Below are 27,720 nucleotides of genomic sequence, written 5' to 3'. Positions count from 1 at the left end.
TTTTTATTTTTGAACCTCTGTTTCATGAGCAAAACACGTGTTCTTTCCAGCATTGTCCAAGGACAGTAGCTTTATTCTCTAAATACTTTTAACAAAACAGAATTTTCTGACTGATCAAGTATGTTTATATGATAAATCAGTGGCCCAGGCATGATTCAAGAAGGTAATGTCCTTTATTCTTTAATTTTATTATTGTTATTTTACTTGGATTAACTTCTATTATAAACTTCTATTTATAAATATTTGATCTAGCTCACAATATTTTGTTCACTTATACAAACTTATTCATACACTAACATGAAAACCTATACAAAGGGGTTATAATATTGAGCCTAGAGTATTTGACTCCTACTCTTGTATCTAACTACTAGTTAGAAATAGGTATAATATTTATATTGCATGTACTAGGTATAGTCATTTTACTAGTAACTGCAGGTGACACAAAAGAAATAAAAAACGGTCTTTGTCTTAAGTGTACTTTTTCAGGTAGGAAGACAAAGCAGAAGAAATGTGCAAGAAGAAAATGGAAAAAAAATCTCACCCATGTGTAAGATGGTAACAGCTACCTGGGCTACCAGTGTCAAGCTACTTGAATGCTTATCCTGGGTAAGGCACTGTGCTTAGACCTTGACATGTAGCAGTATCTCATTCACAACAGCTCCATTCTACAGAGGAGAAAAATGAGGCTGGGAAACTTCAGTAACTTGAAATTGGTATTCAAACCAACAACTCATATCAAAACCATGCTCTTAACTATGTAGTACTGCCTGCCTGATAGAGAGTAAGGGATAGAATATTTATTTTCCTTTGCTTTTTAAAAAACCTGTTGTCTACTATTTTATTTATTTTTTTACAGCTTTGTTGAGATACAGTTGACAAATAACATTGTGTGAGTTTAAGGGGAACAAGGCATACAACATATTGATTTGTTACACTTATATATTGTCAAATAATTACCACAGCTAATACCTCCATCATGTCACATAATTATCATTTCTTCTTTGTGGTGAGAGTATTTAAGATCTACTCTCTTGGCAACAGTCCTTTACTCTTGATACTTCAATTGCAAACCTCTTGAAAATGAGAATGATGTTACCTAATTCCTTTGTGTCGCCCAGGACCCTGCACAATGCTGGGCAAAGTTTAAATGTTGCAACTTCCCCAAGGACGAACTGCAAACAGGATTACCAAAATCTTGGCAACTAGCAGCATAAACTTGGTGTGCTAGACCTTTTCTAAAAGAAAGAGCACAATATAATAGATATCAGGTGGTTTTCTCATGGTTTGTATATCCACTAAACTCATGGTGCCTCTCTGGGATTTTTCATCTGACCTTTGGTCTCAGTTCACTTCCTCTACCTTTAAGAGTCAACTCAATCTTCACCTCTTCTGTGGAGGAAACATTCCCTGACTTCCTGAAGTAGAGGGGACTGTTTTCTCCTTGGTGTTCTACTACTCCTAGTATCACACTTCATAGCACACATGGTACAGTATGTAACACTGGTGTGTGGGGGGATGGTGCATTATAGTGAAGCCTGGGAGGAGCCCATTGCCATCTGGTGGGGAGATAAATTTGTAACACAATATACATCTCATATCATGGCAGTGTAGATTTACGTGACATGTTCAAGGCATCTCGTGTGATATAATATTTATTGAGTGTGTGATAGATAGAAGATAGATAGATAGAAAGAAAAAGTTTTCCTTGACCCTCTTAGGGCTGCTGGCTGGGTCTGAAAATGAAACTGACAAAGACAGATGAAGAGGAGAAAAGCCTACAAATTTATTTAACATAAGTTTTACATGACACAGAAGTCTTCGTAAGGAAATGAAGACCCATGGAAACAGTTAGAACTGAGTATTTTTATGCAAGGTTTGATGAAGAGAGGATAGTCATGGAAGAATATGACAGGTCAGAGAGTATGAGGTAATTGAAGTAAACTGGAGAAAACTTAGCAAAGCTGGTTTGTTAGGATTTTTCTCTGGGTCCATTTGTCTTTGGAGATAAGAATGCTCCTTTCCTACAGGTATAGGGCGAGCACCTCTCACAGGAGGCTTTTTGAACTATTTCAGAGAAGGATGGTAGTGGGGGGATGGTCAGAGTGACCATCTTGCTTCTACTGTTTCTCAAACTCCTTCTACTTAAAATAGTCAATATTCCAAGGTGCCATATTTTGAGGAAGCAAGTCCTGGACCCCATCATTAGTAAAGCATTACTCAAATTGCCCCACTAGAAACTTTTCAAGATTTTAATAGCTGCTCCTTAAAAAAAGGCTTTAGTGGTCAAATGAGTTTGATAAATTCAAGATTAAATAAAGTTAAACTTTTAAATGTATGCTATAATTTTTCCCTGCAATACTTCTCAAAACTCAACATGCGGATGTGCATTGTGAATCTCCCAAGTGTGAATCCAGTATGCAGCATTTCCTAATCATACTTGCCCATAGAATTCCCTCTTTTTTCATGCCCTGTAGAAAATAGTGTGGAGACTGACTTCATGGTTGAGAGTAGAGAAAGATATCAATGTCATCACGGGTTAATTGCCTGGTTTTGGATCAGCCCTTTAAGCCATAGTTTCCTCATCTGCAAAATGGGGATAATACCTATATCTCATATTGTTTGCAAAACAAAAACGGTTTATAAAATGCCTAGGAGTTCTCAGTAGATCTTCGCAATTACGATTGTTAACAATAATATATCTGGGAGCTGGGACTTCCCTGGTGGCGCAGTGGTTAAGAATCCGCCTGCCAATGCAGCAGACACGGGTTCGAGCCCTGGTGCTGGAAGATCCCACATGCCGCGGAGCAACTAAGCCCATGCACCACAACTACTGAGCCTGCGCTCTAGAGCTCACGAGCCACAACTATTGAGCCCATACGCCACAACTACTGAAGCCCACACACCCAGAGCCCATGCTCCGCAACAAGAGAACCCACCGCAATGAGAAGCCGGCACACCACAATGAAGAGTAGCCCCCGCTCGCCGCAACTAGAGAAAGCCCGCGCAGCAACAAAGACCCAACGCAACCAAAAATAAATAAAAGTTTAAAAATATGTATATATATCTGGGAGCTGCCTATTCATCTTCGGAACCCCTGTGCTTTGCAGAGTACTGGACCTGAAGTTGACTTGAGTTCAGACTGTTACATGTGGCTCAGCTTCAGCATGTGGGTGGCCCAAAGGCTTCCCTACTAACTGTATCCTTTGTCCTTTAACAGGATTGGAGTCAATCTTAGATGAGTCCTGTTCTGGTCATGGTCCTATTGCTTAGTATCTTCTTATAGAAAACAAAAATAAGATAAAAGAAGAAATGAGGTTTGAACTAAATAACCTCTAGAGTTCATGTTCTCTAAAACTATAAGGGATGGAAGTTTCCTGGCGGTCCAGTGGTTAGGACTCAGCGCTTTCACTCCCGTGGGCCAGGGTTCAATCCCTGGCCAGGGAACTAAGATTCCTCAAGCCTTGCAGTGCAGCCAAAAATAAAATAAAAGGGGCTTCCCTGGTGGCACAGTGGTTAAGAATCCGCCTGCCAATGCAGGGGACACGGGTTCGAGCCCTGGTCCGGGAAGATCCCACATGCCCAGGAGCAACTAAGCCCGGGTGCCACAGCTACCGAAGCCCACGCACCTAGAGCCCTTGCTCTGGAACAAGAGAAGTCACCGCAATGAGAAGCACGCGCACTGCAACGAAGAGTAGCCCCTGCTCGCTTGCAACTAGAGAAAGCCCTTGTGCAGCAACGAAGACCCAACGCAGCCAAAAAATAGATAAATTAAATAAATAAATAAATAAATTTAAATAAATACATAAAATAATAAAATAAAAAACAAAATTTAAAGAAACAAAATTTTAACCCAACGCAGCCAAAAATAGATAAATAAATAAATAAATAAATAAATTTAAATAAATAAATAAATTTAAATAAATAAATAAAATAAAATAAATTTTAAGGGAGACCAAAAGTAATTCTCAGGCTGCCACAGTTAGAGTTTTGGTACTATTTTGACTGGGCTGATGAGTACAAGTGTCTATGCACCACTTTATTTTTTTCACTTAGAAAGGCCACTTTAAACTGATTGCCATCAATATTCTTTTTTTTTCACATAGAAAAGGTGAATATTTAATACACCTGTAAATGTTTATTTCCTTTTCCCTTTGCAGAGCAAACCACTTTTAAATTCAGGAGTGGCATGCAATCAAAACCTACTGATATTTACATCATTTGGAAATATCGCAATGTATTAATTTATTTGAAAATGCATATAATATTCTTGATATAAAGGAATTTGACTTTGGTTAATCGTTCATTTTATCAGATTATATATCAGTTATATATGAATATACAGCACTATAAACTAGAATTTATGCCTGGGAGTCATTTTGATACATCTCCTCCCTGACCTCTATTTACCAGCCAGTGCAGCTGTGGGGTGGTTCTCTGTGTAGGATTCAGAAACAATGCAATTTTTGAAGTAAACCAGATGTTTTCCATTTCAAAGGAAAAGATCACACTTAGTGAAGTATTTATTTATAAGCTTCACAACAAAACAAAAGATTGTAAGAAAACTTTCAAGGGACACGGGTCATAGAAACCAACTGACCACCACAGCTTTCCCAACTTCCTGGGAAGTTGCAAAAGAAATACCTGTACACAAAAGTGGACCTTGTGCTGGCTGCAAAGATTTGTAGATTAAGGTTATAATGACCAATAAATTACAATGAGAGTTACCATTACAATCTGATGAGAGAATCCCACTTTGGCTTTATTTAGTTTCTATCCACTTTTTCCAAAAACACATCCTGTAATACACATACAAAGGAGTGGTTTTTAAAGCATGTCCTAAAATGAGTGTCTATGGAAACTTAAGGAATACTTTGGGAATAAATTCCCTCAAAACAAAACCAAAACCAACACGTTTTAAAAATCGAAAGTGAAAATAGGTGTAACTTGTTAGTGACTCATCATTGGAGACACCAGGTTTGGTATTCGAGCAGTGGCTAGATTTAAAGAAAATCATTTGAGTAGTTTTCTTCTCCTTTTATTCTTTCTTTTTTTTAAAGGAACCAAACTGTTGATTTGGGGGACACCCACTTGAAAAAGGCTCAAGGCGCTTCTGGACAAGGCAACGCCAGCCGGGCCCGGAGGTTCCAGCGACTCCCGCGGACGCTCCACCTGCGCGCCGCCAGCGAGGTTTCCGGGAACCGCGGCGCGGCGCTCGGCGGGCTGAGGCGGGTGAGTGGGTGCCCCGTTCCCCTCCTGCCATCCCCGCTCCTAGTGGTCCAGGGCTGGAGAGGCAGTGGATGGCGACGAGGCAGGTTCCACGGGACTCGGGACCTCCCGTGGGGAGACGCCCGGCGGAGAGCCGGGGGCGGACGGGGGCGGGGCGCAGAGCCCCAGCGCCGCGCCCCTGCGCTGCCCGCTGCCGGGGTCGCGGGGACCACACAGCCGCCAAGGGGACGCGCCTGCTCCCGGCCCACGGGGCCTTCTCTGTGCCGTCCCGGCCTCTGACCCCGTCTCCTTTGCTTTGCTTCATTTCGGAAATTGAAACTTAAAATGGTTTGTATTTCCCCACTGTTCTTGTAGGGTCTCTGGAGATAGTTGTTAGGAAAACAGATTCCTTCAGGACATTTACTCTCTTGGCAGGCGCAGGTTTTGGCAGTCGTGCCTCACTTTTCAGAATATGCAGGGGTTTTCTGGAAAGAGACATCCAAAAGAGAATGCAATGTTTCCCTATCTATACAACATGCAGAAGTTTAAAAAACAAAAACAAAACAAAACAAAAAACAACTTTGTGCATCACCACCTCCTTTTTCCTTTCTTCTCCTCATTTCCTTTCTTTTTGCCGCCAGGCATACATATGGGAAGATTTGCTTCTATCAGGCGGGGCACCTCGGTGATGTGAGCATATTAAGGGAAATAGGTAGTGAATGGGTGTAGGTGATTTGTACTGGTGTTTTCATTCGCTGCCATAACAAATCACCACAGACTTAGTGGCTTAAAAGCCACAAGTTTATTACCTTAAAATTCTGCAGGTTAGAAGTCCAATTGGGCGTCACTGGGCTAAAATCAAGGTGTCTTCAGGGCTGCCTTCCTTTCCCGAGGCTAATGTGGTGAACCTGTTTTCTCGTCTTTTCCAGCTTCTGTAGACTACTCACCTTCTTTGGCTCAGTGGTGCCCTTTCTCCATCCTCAAAGCCAGCAATGTTGCATTTCTCTGACTGTTCTTCTGTTGTCACATCTTACTCTGATTCTACTCTTCTGCCTTCCTCTTTCACTTTGAAGAGGGACCCTGGTGATTACATTATTTCCCCACCAATAATCCAGGAAGATCTTTGTATTTATACATATGTATATATTTTTTTGACTGTGTTGGGTCTTTGTCGCTGCATGCGGGCTTTCTCTAGTTGTGGTGAGCAGGAGCTACTCTTTGCAGAGCACGGGCTCTAGGCACGCAGGCTTCAGTAGTTGCAGCACGTAGGCTCAGTAGTTGTGGCACGCTGGCTCAGTAGTTGTGGTGCACGGGCTTAGTTGCTCCGTGGCATGTGGGGTCTTCCCGGACCAGGGATCGAACCCAGTTCCCCTGCATTGGCAGGCAGATTCTTAACCACTGCACCACCAAGGAAGTCCAAGATCTTTATATTTTAAAGTCAACTGATTAGCAACCTTAATTCATTCTACAACTTTAATTCTCCTTTGCAGTGTGACCTAACATATTCACAGATTCTGAGGGTTAGCATATGGGCATCTTTAAGGGGACCATTATTCTGCCTACCATTCGACTGTATAAAAGGAAAGCTATTACTGTACATCCCATTTATGCAAAGAGGGAAAGTATCCAGATACTAGATATGCTGTAAGAAGTCCTGGGAATATTATGTAGTAGACCATTCATATGAGTTAAATATATTATTGAGAGCCTTTATTACAAGCCTTTATTATTATTCTTAGTCTATATTAAGAATATAGGCTAAAAAAACAGTTAAATAATGTTGCAGTTTCTGCTTTCTGGAAATGTAATAAGAGAACTTCACATGCCTGGGATGTCTTGAGCTGAATAAATACCTCAGTCAAGATACTGCACAATTCTATAAATATTGAGTGTTTTCAGTGTGTGAATGTGTATTGTGCTCTGAATGGATACAAGGAAGAATGAACGTGGTCCCTGGCCTAGAAGGTCATGACCATCTAGTCATGGAAAATGACACAGGTACACAAATAAAGCTCCCCAAAAGAGATAATAGTGGGAGAAGTAAAATCATTTGGGGGAATCAGACAAGGCTTCAAGAACTTGGAGGGGAATTTGGGATGAATGTTGAACAGTAGGGTTTCATTAGGTAGAGGTTAAGGTTGGGAGGGGAGGAAGGATGTGACATTGAGGGACAGGAGGGAGAAGAGAAACCCTTAGAGTGTTCAGTGTGGTTAAGGGACTTGGTCCAGGAGTTGTCTAAATAAGACTAGTTGGGGTTAGATTGTGTAAGACCTGGGATGAATACCGTTATAAGGACTCTGCAGTTGTTAACGCAATAAAGAGCTACTTATATATACCTTTTTTATTTTTAAACTCCTCAAACTTACAGAAAATCTGCAAGTAAAAAATTGTCTTTTTCCTGAGTTATTTGAGAGTAGGTTTCATGACCAATTACCCTGGAATTCTTGAGTATTTATTTCCTACAAAAAAGATGTTCTCTATGTAACTACAATACAGTGATTAAAATCAGAAAAATTAATATTGATATATTATGCCATCTAATCCTTGGATCTAATTTGAATTTTGCCAGCTGTCCCTATAATATCCTATAACAAAAGGATCCAGTTCAGAATTATGCATTGTGTTTAGTTGTGATGTCTCTTTAATCTCCTGCCTGGGACAGTTTCTCAGTCTTTCCTTGGCTTTCATGAACTTGACACTTTTGAAGAGAACAGGCCAGTTTGTCTCATGTTTCCTCATGTTTAGATTCGGCTCATGCATCTTTGGCAGGAATATCATAGGAGTCATGCTGTGTTCTCGGTGTGCCTATCATATGTCAGATGATTTTGATGTATCTCATTATTTACTTTGATTACTTCATTATGGTGTTGTCCGCCTGGCTTCTTCACTGTAAAGTTATTCTTTTCCCCTTTGAAATTAGTGTTTTGTGGGGAAGTATTTCTTTTGTTTGTTTGTTTGTTTTGTTTTGAGAAGCTTTATTCATAATAGCCCCAAACCAGAAATAACCAAATAGCCACCAACGAGAGAATGGATAAACAACTTGTAGGCTATCCATGCATGGAATACTACACAGCAATAAAAAGGAACAAACTACTAATACATGCAATAACATGGACAAAACTCCAAAACATGTTGAGCTTAAAACTCTAGCACATATAAAAGGGTACGTACCAAATGATTCCACTTATATGAAGTGCAATAACAGGTTGTTCAGTGTGAGGAAATTTTAACTCAATTAAAAACAATCATGGGCTTCCCTGGTGGCGCAGTGGTTGAGAATCTGCCTGCTAATGCAGGGGACACGGGTTCGAGCCCTGGTCTGGGAAGATCCCACATGCCGCGGAGCAACTAGGCCCGCAAGCCACAACTACTGAGCCTGCGCGTCTGGAGCCTGTGCTCCGCAACAAGAGAGGCCACGATAGTGAGAGGCCCGTGCACTGCGATGAAGAGTGGCCCCCGCTTGCCGCAACTAGAGAAAGCCCTCGCACAGAAACGAAGACCTAACACAGCCAAAAAAAATAATAATAATAAAACATAAATAAATAAATAATAATTTTAAAAAACAACCAAAAAAAACCAAAAAAACAAACAAAAAAATCATTTCTTGAGTATAGACTATATCCCTGGCCCTCTTTTGGGTACTGTTAGGGTAGCGTTCTGGATGAACTAGAGCATACTTTAGAGAACAAAACAAAAATCATAGCCCTTACAGTGCTTATATTCTTGTAGGTCAGCTTGACACGTTCAATGCAAAAGGGCAAACTGATATTTATCCCCATTGAAATTGTTGATCTCCTTCAAGGGCTTGTCAATGCCAGGACTGGTGAGTGCTCAGAACACCTAAATGATTGAGACTGCACTGGATTTTGGTTTGCAGTACTTGTGGTTAAGTATTTTGAAACTAATTAAATGGTCCTTTCCTCACAAGAATATCAATTTATCTATCTATGTATCTACTTAGCTAGTTAGCTATGTTTACCAACTCATAGTTCTCTGTTTTGCTCAGTGGATTTAATTATTACTGTCATTATTTATTTCCATGCTTAATTGATTCCCAGATTTGTCTAGTGAGAACCTCATCAAGGTGGACTCTATGTTCTTGTGACATATCCTCATCATTCTTTGAGCACTTCTTGCTTTCTGGCATCATAAGATGCTTGTCTTGTACTTTTCCTGTCCCACTTCTAGAAGCAGCCATTTCTCTGAATAGCCTTGGTTCCTAGTAGCTGAGAATGGTACTAGAAACTAAATTCTGGGTGCTAGATGTGCTCACTGCTATTGTCTTTGTTTCCAGGCCCTTTTAGCAGACAGAACTGGGGAATATCTCACATTCACACACTTATATCTATATTTAAATTTCTGTACTTTTCTATCAATCTATCAGAAATCATGAGATTATGCTGATATCTCCAGTTCCAATTCATAGCATTCATTCTATTTTTCTCCCTTTGCATATTTATAATCACGTTCTCTGACAGTGAAAAACCTGACTCCTGTTATCCTCCATATATTTACTTACTTGATAAATTGTGTTTATGTACCTTTGGCCACTGGGAGCTCCAGGCTCATCTTGTATATTTCCTGCCCCAAAGGTAGAATCAGCCATTGCTCAAAGGAACCCTAGTTCCTTTTATTGGAGAATAGATTGGAAACCAAGATCTGGGTGCTAGATGACCCCTTCTTTTTTTCTAGTTTTATTGAGAAATAATTGACATACGCCACTGTACAAGTTTGCAGCATGATGGTTTGACTCACACATATTATGAAATGATTACCATAATAGGTTCAGCTAACATCCATCTTGTCATATAGATACAATAAAAAGAAAAGACAGATAAAAAGAAAAAAAAATTTTCCTTGTGATGAGAACTCTTAGGATTTATTCTCTTAACAACTTCCCTATATATCATAGCAGTGTTAGCTATAGTCATCATGTTGCACATTACCTCCCTACTACTTATTTATCTTATAACTGGAAATTTGTACCTTTGACCACCTCCCTCCAATTCCCCCTCCCTCTACCCTCTGCCTCTGGTAACCACAAATCTGATCTTTTTTTCTATAATTTTTTTTTTGTTTTTTTTTAAGATTCCATATGTGAGATCATACAGTATTTGTCTTTTTCTGTCTGCCTGATTTCACTTAGCATAATGCCTTCAAGGTCCATCCGTGTTGTTGCAAATGGTAAAATTTCTTCATTTTTTATGGCTGAATAATATCACATTGTATATACCACAATATATATACCACAATTTCTTTATCCATTCATTCATCCATTGATGGACACTTAGGTTATTTCCATGTCATGGCTATTGTAAATAACGCTGCAATGATCAGGGGGTACAGATATCTTTTCAAGTTAGTGTTTTCTTTTCCTTTGGATATATTCCCAGAGATGAAATTGCTGGATCATATCAAACTAAAAAGCTTCTGTGCAGCAAAAGAAACCATAAACAAAGTGAAAAGACAACCTATGGAATAGAAAAAAACATTTCCAAACCATATATCTGATAAGGCTTTAATATCCAAAATATATAAAGAACTCATAAAACTCAATACCAAAAAAAACAAATAACTCAATTAAAAAATGGGCAAAGGACTTAAATAGACATTTCTCCAAAGAAGATATACAAAAGGCCAACAGGTACATGAAAAGGTGCTCAACATCACTAATCACTAGTGAAATGTAAATTAAAACCCCAATGAGAGATGTTTAAAAAAAAAGGAGAAAAAAAAAAAAAAACCCCAATGAGATACCACTTCACATCTATTAGAATGGGCATCATGAAAAAGACAAGAGGTAACAAATACTGGAGAGGGTGTGGAGAAAAGGGAACCCCTGTGCACTGTGGGTGGGAATGTAAATTGGTGCAGCCGCTATGGAGAACAGTATGGAGGATCCTCACAAAGTTAAAAGTAGAACTACCATATGACCCCTTTTTTTGGACACTGCTTGTGTTCACACTGAGTAAACTAAGCCATGACTAATTTTTTGCTAGTCTTCTATTTTATTTTTAAAGAAGACTACATGTCTTTTCTGTTTCTTCTATAGGAATAGTGAGAATTTAGCCACTTGAAATCTTGGAAGATTGTGTTAACAGACACATTATTAATGTGCTTCTAAAACAATAAAAACTGTTGTGATAATCCTTGTGTCATATTTGATCTGGGACAACTCCATCTTAGTAAATTAATATGCAGGCAAGGTTTCTTGACTTTTTTGGTGCCAGTCTGAAAAAGCTTGTGGGCCTTTCTCAAAATAAAAAAGTTTTTAAGTTGTATAAAACAAAATACATAGAATTATAAAGGAAACAAATTATTTTGAAATATGATTATCAGGTTATTTAAAAAGCAAATATTTAATGTAGTAATATATATCAATATACTACAGTTTATTACAAGACCTAGTCGTGAGTTTAATAACTATCATAATTTTGAAGCAGGGTTAAACACAAGCAATGTTTCAGGATATCTGGAAGAGTTAAAATATTTTATGAAAATATCTGTACCGTCTTGGTGACTTTTGTCACAGGGGCTGCAAATACTATGTGGCTTGTTGCCTATATTCATATTTGGAGAGAATGCTAAGTTTCAATCAGAGGTTATTAGAAATAAAGATGAAGTTTTTTTCCTGTCCAAGTGTATGAACTTAGGGGAGGGTTTGTGAAAACCCCTGTACGCATAGAGGAACGGTGTTTGGAGGTCTTTTTACTCCATTCCATTTGGGGAGTATAATAGGGAGAATTAAATATTTAAATAAAAACCTTTGAAAAAGTCTAGAAGACCAAAATAATAGTCTTTTAAAATGGAGCATCATATTATGATTGAAATGAGAACTACAAAGGAATGTTAATACCTATTATTTTCTCTTATGGTGTTGAAAAGCAAAGGATTTTTAGAACCTTTTTATATGTTTATAGATGTGAAAGTTATTTGAAATAGAGACTTTGGATATAATCCACATGATAATAAAGACTTCGGTGATAGGAAAAAACATAGAGCAAAGAAGAGATGTTTCTTCCGTAAGAGGGTAAAAGTTATTTTTTCTTCTTGAATTTGTGTGTTTGTACTATTTTTAAAGTATTTATTTTTTATAATAATTAGGGAACCATGGCAACTGATGAAGATAACAAAAAACAAGTTCTTAAGGAGTATGGGCCAGCTGAAGAATTTATGAAAGATGAACAAAACCAGGTAAAAAGGAAAAATTACTGAGTACTATTAAAAATTAACTTACATCTATTAGTTTTGCAGTGAGGCATATTTCATATGTCTTTGTCCAACATTATATTGAATTTGGAAGAATGTTAGGGTTTTCAGGGTTTTTTTACCTCTATTATTCAAGACTGACAAGAAGAATCGTATTTCTTTTCTTTCTCTTACACAGCTTACAATGTTAGCTGCTTTTTCACTTCCTCTCTCATTTCTTTGATTTGCACCTAGAAGTTAAGAGCTTCGTTAGCAATTATCCAATTAGACCTAAGAGGGAATGGAGGCTCAGGTAGTTAAACCACTTACTCAAGGCCATCTGTCTGGCATGTCAAGGCAGCTATACTGTGGGAATCACAGAAAAAAAAATTTTTTAATTGCCCCAGAGTAACATATGTCCACAGTTATGGTGCAACTTAAAAGTCATATTGGAGTCACAAATAGTTAGGAAGGAATTGACAGAGCACTGAACTAAGATCCAGAAGATAGGGGTATCAATCCTTGCTCTACTATAAACATTTCTGTGACTTTGGTTTAGTGTGAAAGGTGGTTTCCTTTTTTGTATAATGGAGATAATAACCCTTGGCAGTGGTAAGAAAGTCGACAGGTGATGATGTAAAACATTTGACAAAGGTATTATTCACGTGATCATATTTATTCTGAGACTGTCTAATGTCTTTCTTTGCCTTGTTCAAAGTGAGAGAAATTTTGCTTCTTTAATTAATTAGAAAAATGAGGTCAGGGCTGGGACTTCCCTGGTGGTCTAGTGGATAAGACTCCACGCTCCCAATGCAGGGGACCCGGGTTCCATTCCTGGTCGGGGAACTAGCTCCCACATGCATGCACAACTAAGAAGTCCACATGCCACAACTACGAAGCCCACACGCCGCAACTAAAGATCCCACATGCTGCAACAAAGATCCCGCGTGCCACAACTAAGACCTTGTGCAGCCAAAATAAATAAATATTAAGAAAAGAAAAGAAAAATGAGGTCAGGACTGTTTAAATTTTGAGTGTTATTTTATTTCCTTTTTATTTTTAGAAATTAATTAGTGAAATTGAAAAGGAAAATACTCAGTTAAAGGAGGAGATCCAAAAGCTTGAAGCTGAGTTGCAAGCGACAACCAGGAACTCCCAGGTACTTCTTTAATTATTTTATGTATCTCATTTTTCACAGACCCCATTTTTCAGGAAAAGCAATTTATCGGTACAGAATTCATTTCTAAAACATTATGGTCATCCATGGCACCACTGTTTGCAACAGCCCCAAACTGAGAGCAGTAGGATGAATTAATAAATTAGGGTGTATTCACACAATGGACCTCTACACAACAATGAGAATGAACAGGCTACAACTGTATGCAATAACATCGATGAATTTCATAAACACAGTACTGAGCCAGAAAAGGAGAAAGAGGGCACACCATGTGCTTCCATTGAAATAGAGCACGAAAGCACGATGTTAGAAGTTAGTATGGTGGTTACTCTTAGAGGCAGGTAGGAACTGGAAGGGTACCCAGGAGGGCTTCTGGGGTGTTGGTCTTGTTCTGATTATTAATCTGGGTGCTGGTCACAGGTGTGTGATCACTGTAGAATTTCATCTTGCTGCTCACTTATGCTAATACATGTTTTAATATTCATGTATATGTTAATCCAAAACTACCCCAAAATGATGGTCATTATCAATCGCTTTTGGATCAAATTCTTGGTCTTCTCAACAAGTTCTTTTATTGTTCTCCTCATCCAAGTAATTTAAGTGAGTTTCACAGTTAAAAAAAAATTGGATGAGTATCTTCACCATTTAAATTCTTTCTTAATTTCTCCTGTGTTTGAGTTAGACATAGCTTTCACTCCTTTTTTCTTCATAACAACCCAGGTTGTTAAAAAAAATACTTTAAACAATTTAAATGCTTAAAGCATTGTCACTTTTTGTTTCTGAAATGGGGGATAGGATGTTGAATATCAGGAAGTGAAGTTTCCGGTGTTTGTGAGATTTAGAGAAGTCTCTGTTAAGATTCTGGATACTTCTCAGGCTGGAGTCAGAATCATTTAGTCCTACAACTCAAAGGGCCTTGGGAACCCAGCCAGCTCAGTTGATTCACTTCACAGAGGACTGAAACTGGGGTCTAGAGAGCATAAGTGAATTGCTCCCTGCCGCTGTGTACTCAGGACTAGAAGCAGGCATTCTCACTCTCACTCCAGAAAGCTCTTGACTTCTCAGGGTATACTGGATGTTTCTACATTATTGGGAAACACTCTGCCTTTTCTCAAGACACTGCAGATCGTTTTGAAATCAGATTTATGGTAATCAGAAATTCTACCAAAGTTACATGTAGAATAAATGTCAGATTAGATCAAATGACTCACTTGATATTTCTAATCTCTTTGCAATAACACCTTTTCTTGCAACATGTAAAATAACCATGGGAAATAGAAATGCAAACACTTGATTCATTTGTGCATTTTTGTGTGGTTGTACTGACTGTTCATCCCAGTGATTTTAAGCAGCTAAGTATAACCCCTTAACTTTATCCTCCAGATTACAGATCTTGCTGGTAGTGTCCCTTCACATTTTTATAAACCTAAGTTGTGGTAATGGTTAAAAAGTTGATGGGCAGGTGTTGAGGAAGGGGGAATTTAAATTTGATAAATTTTAAGTCATTGAATTCAGGAGTCTTTCTTTTTGGATGAAGTTATCTGAGTTTGCCATCAAAATAACCATAGTATACACCTGACTCTATTTCATACCTCTTTGCAGTGAGGGTAAATATACTGTGCAATGATTTCTTTGTGAGATAGCCTATTATTGGCACAGTTGTTTAAAGGGTAGTTTTCTACAGGAATGATGTAGGCTTTAGACTCAAACACCACACAATATTGACCAGTTTAAACACTTAGAAAAAGTGAGAGATTATATATTTACAATTTCATCTGTGAAATAATATTAAAGGATCAGCATCTGACTACATTACTGAGTACTTCCCTGGGAAGAAGCAATTACTAAAGATATTAAATAAGACCATGCTCAGTATTCCCTGGGGCTCTGAAGTCAGTGGAGAGTGAATTATTGGATGATCAAATCACATTATCATTGGTAGGACTTAAGTTATTTCTTGTCTTGATTTTAATCAAACATTTCTGTTTGAATTAGATTAACGAGGATATTCCCAAAACAAAGATAAAGTTCACAGCTGTAGAGAATCCTGAGAGTGACAGCCAGTTTTCAAATATCTCCTATTCATGTCAAGTGAGCTCAAAAGTCCCTTATGAGCTACAAAAAGGACAAGCACTTATCACCTTTGAAAAAGAAGAAGGTATGACTCATGTTCAAAAATTTGACCATGTTACCTTTGGAAAGCACTGGGACTTTCAAAGAGTTTTTGTAGATATTTGGTCATTGCTTTACAATTTTTACATTTATCATTTCATCTCATCCTCATAGTGACACCCTGAGGTAGGTATGATTATCCCCATTTTACAGATGAGAAAACTGACTCTGAGACGTTGAGTTACTTGAACATGATCACTCATTCAGAACGTGACAACGCTGGGACTCAAGCCCAGGTGTTGTGATGTCCAATACCAATGCCTTTCTACTGCAACTGCTACCTGCAAATGATAATACTAGTGATAATATTTCAAGGTTTTAAAGCTCTACACCATTCTCGGAGAGTTCTCACAGACATTATCTCATTGTATACTCACATGAATCCATGAAAGAAATAAGATAGAGAGTTAGTATTTACATTTTATAACTAAGAAAACAGATTCTCAGGTGTTTAAGTGATTTACGTAAGTGCACAAGACCTGTGAATGGCAAGAGCCCTGGAGTCAGAGATTTGGGGGTGGGACCTGATGTTTGCCAAGTCTGCCGTGGTGTGGGACCCTCTTGAGATCTGGGGGCACCTTAATGAGGAGAATCTGGCTTTGAGTGCCAGCTGTGCCCCTTTCTAGAAGTGTAATTTGGTTGGGTTCTTTATAAATCTCAATGTTTTTATGACAGGTTTTGTGGCAGTACCTACCTCAGGGGGTTGCTTTGAGTATTAAATGAGAAATGTTGAAAAATACTTAGCACAGTGTCTGATACGTAATAAACACTTAATAAATGTTAGCTGTCATTATTGCTACATGTTAGGAATTTTTCAGCTAGAGAAACAGAAGCTTACCTAAGATAAGGAACTTGCTCAAGGTCCGTACAGGTGATAAATTGCAGAGCTGAGAGCCAAACCTCAAGTACCCTTGTACTTTCTACTGGACCAACATTCCTCTGAGCAGGCCACCATCTGGGCTTTTTGTTCTCATATTTTCCAAATTAGATTAAGTTATGGGTGGGGTCAGATGGTCTTCACAAGCCCTTCCAGTGTTCAGATTCTGGGAATCTATGATTTATAACTCATGTCTCCTTGACGCCTGGTTTGTTACTATAGCCTGAAAATAAATAGAAAGACATTCTGGCAGGTCACTATATGCACATACGCTTTGTCCACCCTGGGTCCGCCCCTGCAGCTGAGGGTGAAGGGGGAGGCCAAGAGCCCTGTTGGCAGTTGGTAGTTGGCAGTGGTAATTGGGATATAACTGAAGGATGGAAGTGAGGATTTGGGAAGCAAGGATTCTGCATAGGAATTACCTGGGGATGCTGGGAACAGGATTTTCTTCAGAAACAGCTGCATCACTGCTTCCACCCTTGGCATGGCTCTGAGGTCCTGCTCTTCTGGACAACTTTGGGTTTCTACACAATTAAACAGGAGTTGGCTTTTGACAGAGTCACAGAAGTTGAAACACAAGTAGGCCCTCTCAGCTGTGTCAGATCACCAGATGTTGGAGGTTTGGGGTGTGGGGGAGGGGTGGGGATTGGGAGGGAAAGGTCATCATCTAAGTATTACTTACAGTTGATAATCTGTTGTTGCCTGTTGTCAATAACAACAACAACAAAGCTGTAATTCAAGTTATAGAGCCATATCATGGTACAATGAGTCTGAATTCCCACATGACAATTCCCCGTTTTCTAGCCCTGTTTCTCTCTTCCTCCAGCTGTGGTGTGCTATCTGGTTGTTATAAACACATGTGAGGTTTATAAGACCGGCACTAATTTGTCTCTAGTCTTTATGACATATTAGAGTAAGCAGCTCCAAATATCAGTAACTGAAGGGTTGTAAACTCTTATGTCACACAATTAAAAATAAACACATACCCACATGCATTTTATTTTGGTTTTTTATTATTCTTATTTATTTATTTATTTTTGGCCATGTCTTAGTTCCCCGACCAGGGATTGAAACCCAGGCCCACAGCAGTGAGAGCACCGAGTCCTAACCACTGGACCACTAGGGAATCCCCCGCACATTCATTTTAAACTGTCATGTAGTTGCTATTGGATTTCTAATGATTTTTGGCATAATTATATTACTAAGCCTTTCCCATTTGCATGGCTAAATTAGACTAGATAGTTTTGTGATCAGTATATCAAGACTATCGACTTTTTAATGAATGATCTCAAGAGCATTTTAAGGAAAGTAGAATTCTTCATTAAATATGACCAAAAAAAAAAAAAAAAAGACTCACCCTTTGGTATTCAAGTCTTTGTGGTCTTTAATATATAATCCTGGGGAAAGACAGAGACAAGAACAAATATTTATTTCTTTGTTGCTTGTAACATATTAAGGAAGAGTGACAAATGATAAATAAGATTAATTGTCAGAATGACACTGACCTAAAAAGTTTTCCCAGCTTACTCAACATGGAAGAAATTTCTGGCTGAGCTTTAATGTACTAAGGGAATTCTCTGATAATTCTGTCAACAGTGGAAAGGAAGGGTGTGTGGCTGTACTGAAGTAATATATGAATTTCTGAAGGATCATCAGGCTTAATCTCTTAAGAGATGAATCTAGACCTTGATGAGAATTTCTACATTGTAATTTTTTGCTGATGTATTTTGACATTAATATATCCTACTATGGTGGCAAGAACCATCATCACTTAGAAATCCTAAGAAAAATGTAAAAATTAGATCCCTTAAAATTAAAGAAAATTTTAAATATTCAGGATTATTTGTTGTTAAACCAAACATGTAAAAATGTATTGAAATATTGGAAATTAATACTTCCCAAATTATTTTTCAGTTGCCCAAAATGTGATCAGAATGGGGCACCATCATGTGCAGATACAGGATGTAAATGTGAAGGTGATGGCCAGCCCGGTTCCATTAAACTCAGGAGTCAGATTCCAGGTAACATGGTGATTAAAGCGTTTCAGAATTCCGTTAAACACGGACACTTTTCTCATCCATATTTCTGAACGTGAAACGATTTCCCAGGTTCACGTAGAAGTGTCTAAAATGAAGATCCACGTTACTGACATTCCTGATGAACTGCCTGAAAGTCAGATGAGAGACAAGCTAGAACTGAGTTTTTGTAAGTCCCGCAACGGAGGCGGAGAAGTGGACTGCGTGGAGTACGACAAGCAGTCCCGGAGCGCCGTCGTCACGTTTGTGGAAAGTGGAGGTATTCCCGCACTGAGAGTTAAACAGTGCTCTAGCATTTAAATTACGTTCTGCCATGTCTGAAAGTATCCCTTTCTACTGCTTTTATCTGGAATTTATTAGGCAGCATACTAACAGGGGATTTTTTTTTAAACCTTATGAAATGGTAGAGTCCTGAAAATGATTTCCCTGAGTGCTACTGAGAATGATAGGATTACAGATAACAAGTACCTACATCTTAGTGCATTCCTATCACGTGCCAGGCATGGAGTCTTTGGTGTTTTATACATATATCTGCTCAGATCCATAGCACAGCTCTGGATGTAGGTGTTATACTCATTTTATTGATGAGGAAACTAAGGCGTACTCAAGGTAAGCAGCTTACCCAAGATCACACAGTGGGTGTGTGGCAGAGAAACATTCTGAAAATATATATATATAAAACTGTCTCTTCATCTCACTACGATTGATAAGGAGCTCAGGTGGAGGTAATCGATTCCAGGAAGAAAAGGGGGTAATAGAGAGAACAGACTTTTACCAAATCATCTTAGGGAGGTTTATATTCTTATAATGAAAAACAGAAGATTCTTCAAGTTCTTTTGTTAATATGTTCAAATGATTCTCAATGTAAAAATCTCTTCCACTAGTTAATCTAGTTCTTAGGGCTTCTCCTGGGTTTGCACATATGATAGAAATCCAAATATACAATTAAAAACCGTTGACTGATTTAAGTTTTTTCATAATAGCGTAATGTATGCTTTTTAAAGAAAATTGAAATAATAGAGAACAACATTAATTTAATAAAAATTGAGACATTTCCTTAAATTTCCAAACTTCCCTTTCTCCTGCTATGTAGCTAGTTATGGTTAGGTGAATGTCTTTCCAGATCCTTCTGGAATTGCTGGATAATATGGTAATTCTATGTTTAATGCTTGAGGAACCGCCATACTGTTTTCCACAGTGGCTACACCTTTACATTCCTACCAGCAATGTACCAGGGTTCCAGTTTCTCCACATCCTTGCCAGCAAGGATCTACACTCTTAACCACTGTACTATATTGCTAATTCAAGGTGGACTGGTGAGAGGAGAAAAAAAGTGATTGGATATGCTTAAGAACTGTTTCTGTTAAACTCTATGCAATCTTGACATATTACCTTTTTTCCCTCTAGGGGAAAAAAGCTGCTAAAAATAAATCTGGTTATTTTTTGTGTTGGAGAAAATTGATGAATTTTTGTTATTTGCCTTCACTTTTTTTAGATGACATTCAGCACCCCTCCACCTTTGATTAACATCATTATACAGGTTTATTGAATGTCATGTATTAGTTACAGGACAATTAAGTAATTTTATATATATAATAGTAATATAGTAATTTGCTATATATATGTATGTGTATATATATATATATATATGCACAGAAAGAGAGAGAGAAAGAGAGTATTCTAATCGTAATTTGCATGTGTACTTCTTGAGAGATTGGGAAACACTGGGTTTTGTTAGTATGGCTGGGTTACTTTTTGCAAATGGTTATCACATTTTATGTAGCTCAAGGTAGGTCTATCTGAGGACATCGCAGCTCACTGTGCATTGATTGACTGATAGTTTAAGACAGATGGAGCTGTTTAAATCTCATTATCATTTGGTCTTATGTTTTTCAAAATTATGTACTGTGAATTCTTTAAAGTGGACTGTAGAGTTTCTTAAAAATTAATCGCTTAAGCCACTGTTTACTCTGACATTCTGTTTGAAGGAGGTTTTAACTTTGGTTAAAAATGTTTGATATAAAGGAGAAAATAATTTTTAAAAATTTACTTCTAGTTGCTGACAAGATTTTGAAAATAAAAGACTATCCTCTTTATATAAATCAAAACTGCCAGAGAGTTACTGTTTCTCCGTACACAGAAACATACCTGAAAAAGTTTCAGGTAAAGTCATCTCTTTTCTTTCATTTTGGAAACTTATTGCCCAGCGCCACCCCACAAAAAATAAAAAGTTGTGATTCTGTTTCCGTTTGAATCTTATTAATTAACCTAGCCTACCATCCTGAAAGCTAGAACTCATGCCTAACTCTTGCTTTCGCTTCCCCTCCAGCATTCATTTGGTTACTTGATCTTGTCACTTCCACCTCTCACTACCTCTCTAACTGGTCTCTCTGTCCGTAGAGTTGCCCTCCTTTCCTCTATTTGTCACAATGCCACCAGAGTTATCTTTCTGAAACTCAGATCCGACTCTGATATTCTCTTGCTTGAAAATCTTCCTGAGGCCCGTTGTCTCTCTCAAGATAACATCCAAAATATTAAGCAGAGCTTATAAATGTAAAGTTTTGTAATTCAAAGCGCTTGGAAATTTTTCTGTTTATCTTTTTATTTTGCTTCTTAGGTATTTTCAGGAGTATCTAAGAAGACAGTGCTTCTGACTGGACTGGAAGACCTTCAGATAATAGATGAAGAAACTGTAGAGGATTTTATTAACATTCACTTTCAACGGGAGAAGAATGGAGGTGGAGAAGTCGAGGTAGTCAAGTGTTCCCTTGGGCAACCTTACATAGCATACTTTGAAGAATAGACTCATGGAATCATATGAAAATTAGAGCTTTTGAACCCAAATCACTGTTAATGCTTGACAAAAATGAATATCCTTTTACTTAAAAAAATGAAAAAATTAATTCTTTAGTGTTTGTTTATTCTTAGATACAAAATATATTTCTGTTTTTGAATTCTTTGTTTCCACCTGTGCTGCATGTTTACAAATGCAATAACTATATTAAAACAGTTTTGTTCATAAATTTTGTGGCTGGGTGCCATGTCCATTGAAATGAACCATAAGTGATCCAGTTGTCTGCCTGCCATGTTGGCTCATTCTGTCATGGTCTGAGCCAACAGCAGAATTAAATTCATATTAAAATGCTGGCAGAAATGAAATGCTTTTAGAAAAGATTCTAAACCTAGACCTATCCAATGCTGCCTGCCATCTAAAATAAAGGGAAAAGCTAAAAAGAAAAAAGGCTTGGTTTTGCTTCTGATATTTTATTTTTAGGTTTTCAAGTTGTTATACTACCATCAGAAATACTCATTACTCTCACATTTCTCTTTGGAATAAGAAATGTTGCCTATGGGGCTTCCCTGGTAGCGCAGTGGTTGGGAATCTGCCTGCCGGTGCAGGGGACACGGGTTTGAGCCCTGGGCTGGGAGGATCCCACATGCCACGGAGCAGCTGGGCCCGTGCTCCACAAGTACTGAGCCTCCGCTCTTCAGCCAGCGAGCCACATCTACTGAAGCCCACCGCACGCCTAGAGCCTATGCTCCTCAACAAAGACAAGCCATCACAATGAGAAGCCTGTGCACTGCACCAAAGAGTAGCTCCCGCTCGCTGCAACTAGAGAAAGCCCGCATGCAGCAACGAAGACCCAACGCAGCCAAAAATAATAAATAAATTTAAAAAATATACTAAGAAGAAAAATTTAAAGAACCTCATTTAATTTTGATTGGTACAGTCTCACTAGCACAGAGGGTGTTATATTTAGTCTGTGGTAGACTGCCAATTAGAAATAATTTTTTCCTAATATTTAGGACAAAGTTGGAAGCAGTCACTTTTGTTCCTTTTGGGGGCCTTCCTCAGGCAGTAAAATAGATAATTTCATTTGATTTTAAATTTTCACAATGGTTTTGATAAATGTTACTTATCCTAGAAAATTATGCTTTTTCTTTGGGTTCCTTTCACCATTCCACCTGTGTGTGATCTGACTAAAACTCAGAAGTCAAGCACTGGCTCTCCTGCTTATTTCCAGAGTTTTACAGATTTTACAGGAGGAAAGTTTTCTTTAAAATATACCAAAAGATACTGTATTGACTATTTAACGTATTGCATGTTACGGTAGGAAGCCTTCAACTATGTGTCCAGGATGAGCGATCTCCACTTATTAATGTGTGAAAAGACTTTGTCATTATATAAGTCAGGAAAGACAGATAATGTGGAATTACAAGTCCCTTTTGCTGTTTGTAGATTTATCAGTCAGGAGAGACTGGGTTATGCTGTGATAGCACAACCTCCCAAATCTTGGAGACCTAGTAAAATAAAAGTTTAATTCTCGCTCATGCTGAATGTCCAACAAAAGTTGGTAAGGAACTCTGTCTTTATCACTTCAGACCCCATCTTGAGACATGCTTCCAGAATCATGCAGGTGGGGAAAAGTGAAATCTGGAGAGTCTTGCACCAGCAATTAAATGCTGTGACCCAGAAGTGACCTGTGCCATTTCCTCTCACATCTCATTGGCCAGAAATAGTCATATGGCCTCACTGAAACATAAAGGGGCTAGGAAATTCCCTGGCGGTCCAATGGTTAGGACTCCTCGCTTCCACAGCAGGGGGCATGGGTCGGATCTCTGGTCGGGGAACTAAGATCCCAGATGCCATGCGGTGTGTCAAAAAAAAAAGAAAAAAAGACGGGGCTTCCCTGGTGGTGCAGTGGTTGGGAGTCTGCCTGCCAATGCAGGGGACACGGGTTCGAGCCCTGGTCTGGGAGGATCCCACATGCCGCGGAGCGGCTGGGCCCGTGAGCCACAATTGCTGAGCCTGCGCGTCTGGAGCCTGTGCTCCGCAACGAGAGAGGCCGCGATAGTGAGAGGCCCGCGCACCGTGATGAAGAGTGGCCCCCGCTTGCCACAACTAGAGAAAGCCCTCACACGGAAACGAAGACCCAACACAGCCATAAAAATAAATAAATAAATAAATAATTCCCATTTTAAAAAAAAAAAAAGAAAAAAAGAAAAGAAAGAAAATATAAGGGGGCTAGAAAATTCTGTCTTGTAAAAATGAGAAGAACTAGATATAGTTGAGCCAGAATAATAAGTGTAGTATGTCCTGTCCTACTGGTCATCGATATGTTTTTTTTTACCATCTTTATTGAAGTATAATTGCTTTACAATGGTGTGTTAGTTTCTGCTGTATAACAAAGTGAATCAGCTATACATATACATATATCCCCATATCCCCTCCCTCTTGCGTCTCCCTCCCACCCTCCCTATCCCACCCCTCTAGGTGGACACAAAGCACCCAGCTGATCTCCCTGTGCTATGCGACTGCTTCCCACTAGCTATCTATTTTACATTTGGTAGTGTATATATGTCCATGCTACACTCTCACTTCGTCCCAGCTTACCCTTCCCCCTCCCCACGTCCTCGGGTCCATTCTCTATATCGGTGTCTTTATTCCTGTCCTGCCCCTAGGTTCTTCATAACCAATTTTTGTTTTTAATTTTTAATTTATTTATTTTTTATTTTTGGCTGTGTTGGGTCTTTGTTTCCGTTCAAGGGCTTTCTCTAGTTGCGGCAAGCGGGGGCCACTCTTCATCGTGGTGCGCGGGCCTCTCACTATCGCGGCCTCTCCTGTTGCAGAGCACGGGCTCCAGACACGCAGGCTCAGTAGTTGTGGCTCACAGGCCTAGTTGCTCTGCGGCATGTGGGATCTTCCCAGAGCAGGGCTCGAACCCGTGTCCCCTGCATTGGCAGGTGGATTCTTAACCACTGCGCCACCAAGGAAGCCCGTTTGTAGATTTTTTGATGATGGCCATTCTGACTGGTCTGTGGTGATACATCATTGTAGTTTTGATTTGCATTTCTCTAATGATTAGTGATATTGAGCATCCTTTCATGTGTTTGTTGGCAATCTGTGTATCTTCTTTAGAGAAATGTCTATTTAGGTCTTCTGCCCATTTTTGGATTGTGTTGTTTGTTCTTTGATATTGAGCTGCATGAGCTGCTCGTATATTTTGGAGATTAATCCTTTGTCAGTTGCTTCGTTTGAAAATATTTTCTCCCATTCTGAGGGTTGTATTTTCATCTTGTTTATAGTTTCCTTTGCTATGCAAAAGCTTTTAACTTTCATTAGGCCCCATTTGTTTATTTTTGTTTATATTTCCATTTCTCTAGGAGGTGGGTCAAAAAGGATCTTGCTGTGATTTATGTCATAGAATTTCTTGTTCTAGTTCTGTGAAAAATGCCATTGGTAGTTTGATAGGGATTGCACTGAATCTATAGATTGCTTTGAGTAGTACAGTCACTTTCACAATGATGATTTTTCCAATCCAAGAACATGTTATATCTCTCCATCTGTTTGTATCATCTTTAATTTCTTTCATCAGTGTCTTTCAGATTTTTCATCATTAGTGTATAGGAATGCAAGAGATTTCTGTGCATTAATTTTGTATCCTGTTACTTTACCAAATTCATTGATTAGCTCTAGTAGTTTTCTGGTAACATCTTTAGGATTCTCTGTATAGTATCATGTCATCTGCAAACAGTGACAACTTTACTTCTTCTTTTCCAATTTGGATTCCTTTTATTTCTTTTTCTTCTCTGATTGCTGTGGCTAAAACTTCCAAAACTATGTTGAATAATCGTGGTGAGGATGGACAACTTTGTCTTGTTCCTGATCTTAGAGGAAATGGTTTCAGTTTTTCAGCATTGAGAACGATGTTGGCTGTGGTTTTGTCATATATGGCCTTTATTATGTTGAGGTAAGTTCCCTCTATGGCTACTTTCTAGAGGGTTTTTATCATAAATGGGTGTTGAATTTTGTCGAAAGCTTATTCTTCATCTATTGAGATGATCATGTGGTTTTTCTCCTTCAGTTTGTTAATATGGTTTATCACATTGATTAATTTGGGTATATTGAAGAATCCTTGCATTCCTAGGATAAACCCCACTTGATCATGGTGTATGACCCTTTTTATGTGCTGTTGGATTCTGTTTGCTAGTATTTTGTTGAGGATTTTTGCATCTATGTTCATCAGTGATATTGGCCTGTAGTTTTCTTTCTTTGTGACGTCTTTGTCTGGTGTTGGTATCAGGGTGATGGTGGCTTCGTAGAATGAGTTTGGGAGTGTTCCTCCCTCTGCTATATTTTGTAAGAGTTTGAGAAGGATAGGTGTTAGCTCTTCTCTAAATGTTTGATAGAATTCGCCTGTGAAGCCATCTGGTCCTGGGCTTTTGTGTGTTGGAAGATTTTTAATCACAGTTTCAATTTCAGTGCTTGTGATTGGTCTGTTCATATTTTCTATTTCTTCCTGGTTCAGTCTCGGAAGGTTGTGCATTTCTAAGAATCTGTCCATTTCTTCCAGGTTGTCCATTTTATTGGCATAGAGTTGCTTGTAGTAATCTCTCATGATAGTTTGTATTTCTTCAGTGTCAGTGGTTACTTCTCCTTTTTCATTTCTAATTCTATTGATTTGAGTCTTCTCCCTTTTTCTCTTGATGAGTCTGGCTAATGGTTTATCAATTTTGTTTATCTTCTCAAAGAACCAGCTTTTAGTTTCATTGATTTTTGCTATTGTTTCCTTCATTTCTTTTTTATTTATTTCTGATCTGATCTTTATGATTCCTTTCCTTCTGCTAACTTTGGGGGTTTTTTGTTCTTCTTTCTCTAATTGCTTTAGGTGTAAGGCTAGGTTGTTTTTTTGAGATGTTTCTTGTTTCTTGAGATAAGATTGTATTGCTATAAACTTCCCTCTTAGAACTGCTTTTGCTGCATCCCATAGGTTTTGGGTCATCGTGTTTTCATTGTCATTTGTTTCTAGGTATTTTTTGATTTCCTCTTTGATTTCCTCAGTGATCTCTTGGTTATTTAGTAGTGTATTGTTTAACCTCCATGTGTTTGTATTTTTTACAGATTTTTTCCTGTAATTGATATCTAGTCTGATAGCACTGTGGTTGGAAAAGATACTTGATACAATTTCAATTTTCTTAAATTTACCAAGGCTTGATTTGTGATCCAAGATATGATCTATCCTGGAGAATGTTCCATGAGCAGTTGAGAAGGAAGTGTATTCTGTTGTTTTGGGATGGAATGTTCTATAAATATCAATTAAGTCCATCTTGTTTAATGTATCATTTAAAGCTTGTGTTTCCTTATTTATTTTCATTTTGGATGATATGTCCATTGGTAAAAGTGAGGTGTTAGAGTCCCTTACTATGATTGTGTTACTCTCAATTTCCCCTTTTATGGTTGTTAGCATTTGCCTTATGTATTGAGGTGCTCCTATGTTGGGTGCATAAATATTTACAATTGTTATATCTTCTTCTAGGATTGATCCCTTGACCATTATGTAGTGTCCTTCTTTGTCTCTTGTAATAGTCTTCATTTTAAAGTCTTTTTTGCCTGATATGAGAATTGCTGCACCAGCTTTCTTTTGATTTCCATTTGCATGGAATATCTTTTTCCATCTCCTCACTTTCCATCTGTATGTGTCCTTAGATCTGAAGTGGTTCTATTGTAGACAGCATATATATGGGTCTTGTTTTTGTATCCATTCAGCCAGTCTATGTCTTTTGGTTGGAGCATTTAATCAATTTACATTTAAGGTAGTTGTCGATATGTATGTTCCTATTACCATTTTCTTAATTGTCTTGGGTTTGTTATTGTGTGTCTTTTCCTTCTCTTGTGTTTTCTGTCTAGAGAAGTTCCTTTAGCATTTGTTGTAAAGCTGGTTTGGTGGTGCTGAATTCTCTTAGCTTTTGCTTGTCTGTAAAGGTTTTAATTTCTCCGTCAAATCTGAATGATATCCTTGCTGGGTAGAGTAATTTTGATTGTAGCTTTTCCCCTTTCATCACTTTAAATATGTCCTTCCACTCCCTTCTGGCTTTCAGAGTTTCTGCTGAAATATCAGATGTTAACCTTATGGGGATTCCCTTGTATATTATTTGTTGCTTTTCCCTTACAGCTTTTTCCTTTGTATTTAATTTTTGATAGTTTGATTAAGATGTGTTTTGGCGTGTTTCACCTTGGCTTTATCCTACATGGGACTCTGTGTGCTTCCTGGACTTGATTGACT

At 38.3% G+C, this 27,720-nt stretch overlaps 1 protein-coding gene across 1 annotated transcript; it reads left to right on the top strand.

The window, feature by feature from the left end:
• The first annotated feature begins 585 nt into the window (after positions 1-585).
• On the top strand, positions 586-21,870 carry NMI (N-myc and STAT interactor). The gene is made up of 9 exons (XM_061183841.1): positions 586-606; positions 5,058-5,229; positions 12,310-12,399; positions 13,457-13,552; positions 15,566-15,728; positions 18,534-18,640; positions 18,728-18,914; positions 20,712-20,818; positions 21,273-21,870. The coding sequence occupies exons 3-9, from the start codon at positions 12,316-12,318 to the stop codon at positions 21,456-21,458; spliced, it is 930 nt and encodes a 309-aa protein (XP_061039824.1). The 5' UTR covers positions 586-606; positions 5,058-5,229; positions 12,310-12,315; the 3' UTR covers positions 21,459-21,870.
• Positions 21,871-27,720: the final 5,850 nt, after the last annotated feature.

The sequence above is a fragment of the Eubalaena glacialis genome, chromosome 1 (genome assembly GCF_028564815.1).
Source record: "Eubalaena glacialis isolate mEubGla1 chromosome 1, mEubGla1.1.hap2.+ XY, whole genome shotgun sequence".
NCBI classification, from domain to species: Eukaryota; Metazoa; Chordata; class Mammalia; order Artiodactyla; family Balaenidae; genus Eubalaena; species Eubalaena glacialis.
This window is presented reverse-complemented; position numbering and strand designations above follow the sequence as displayed.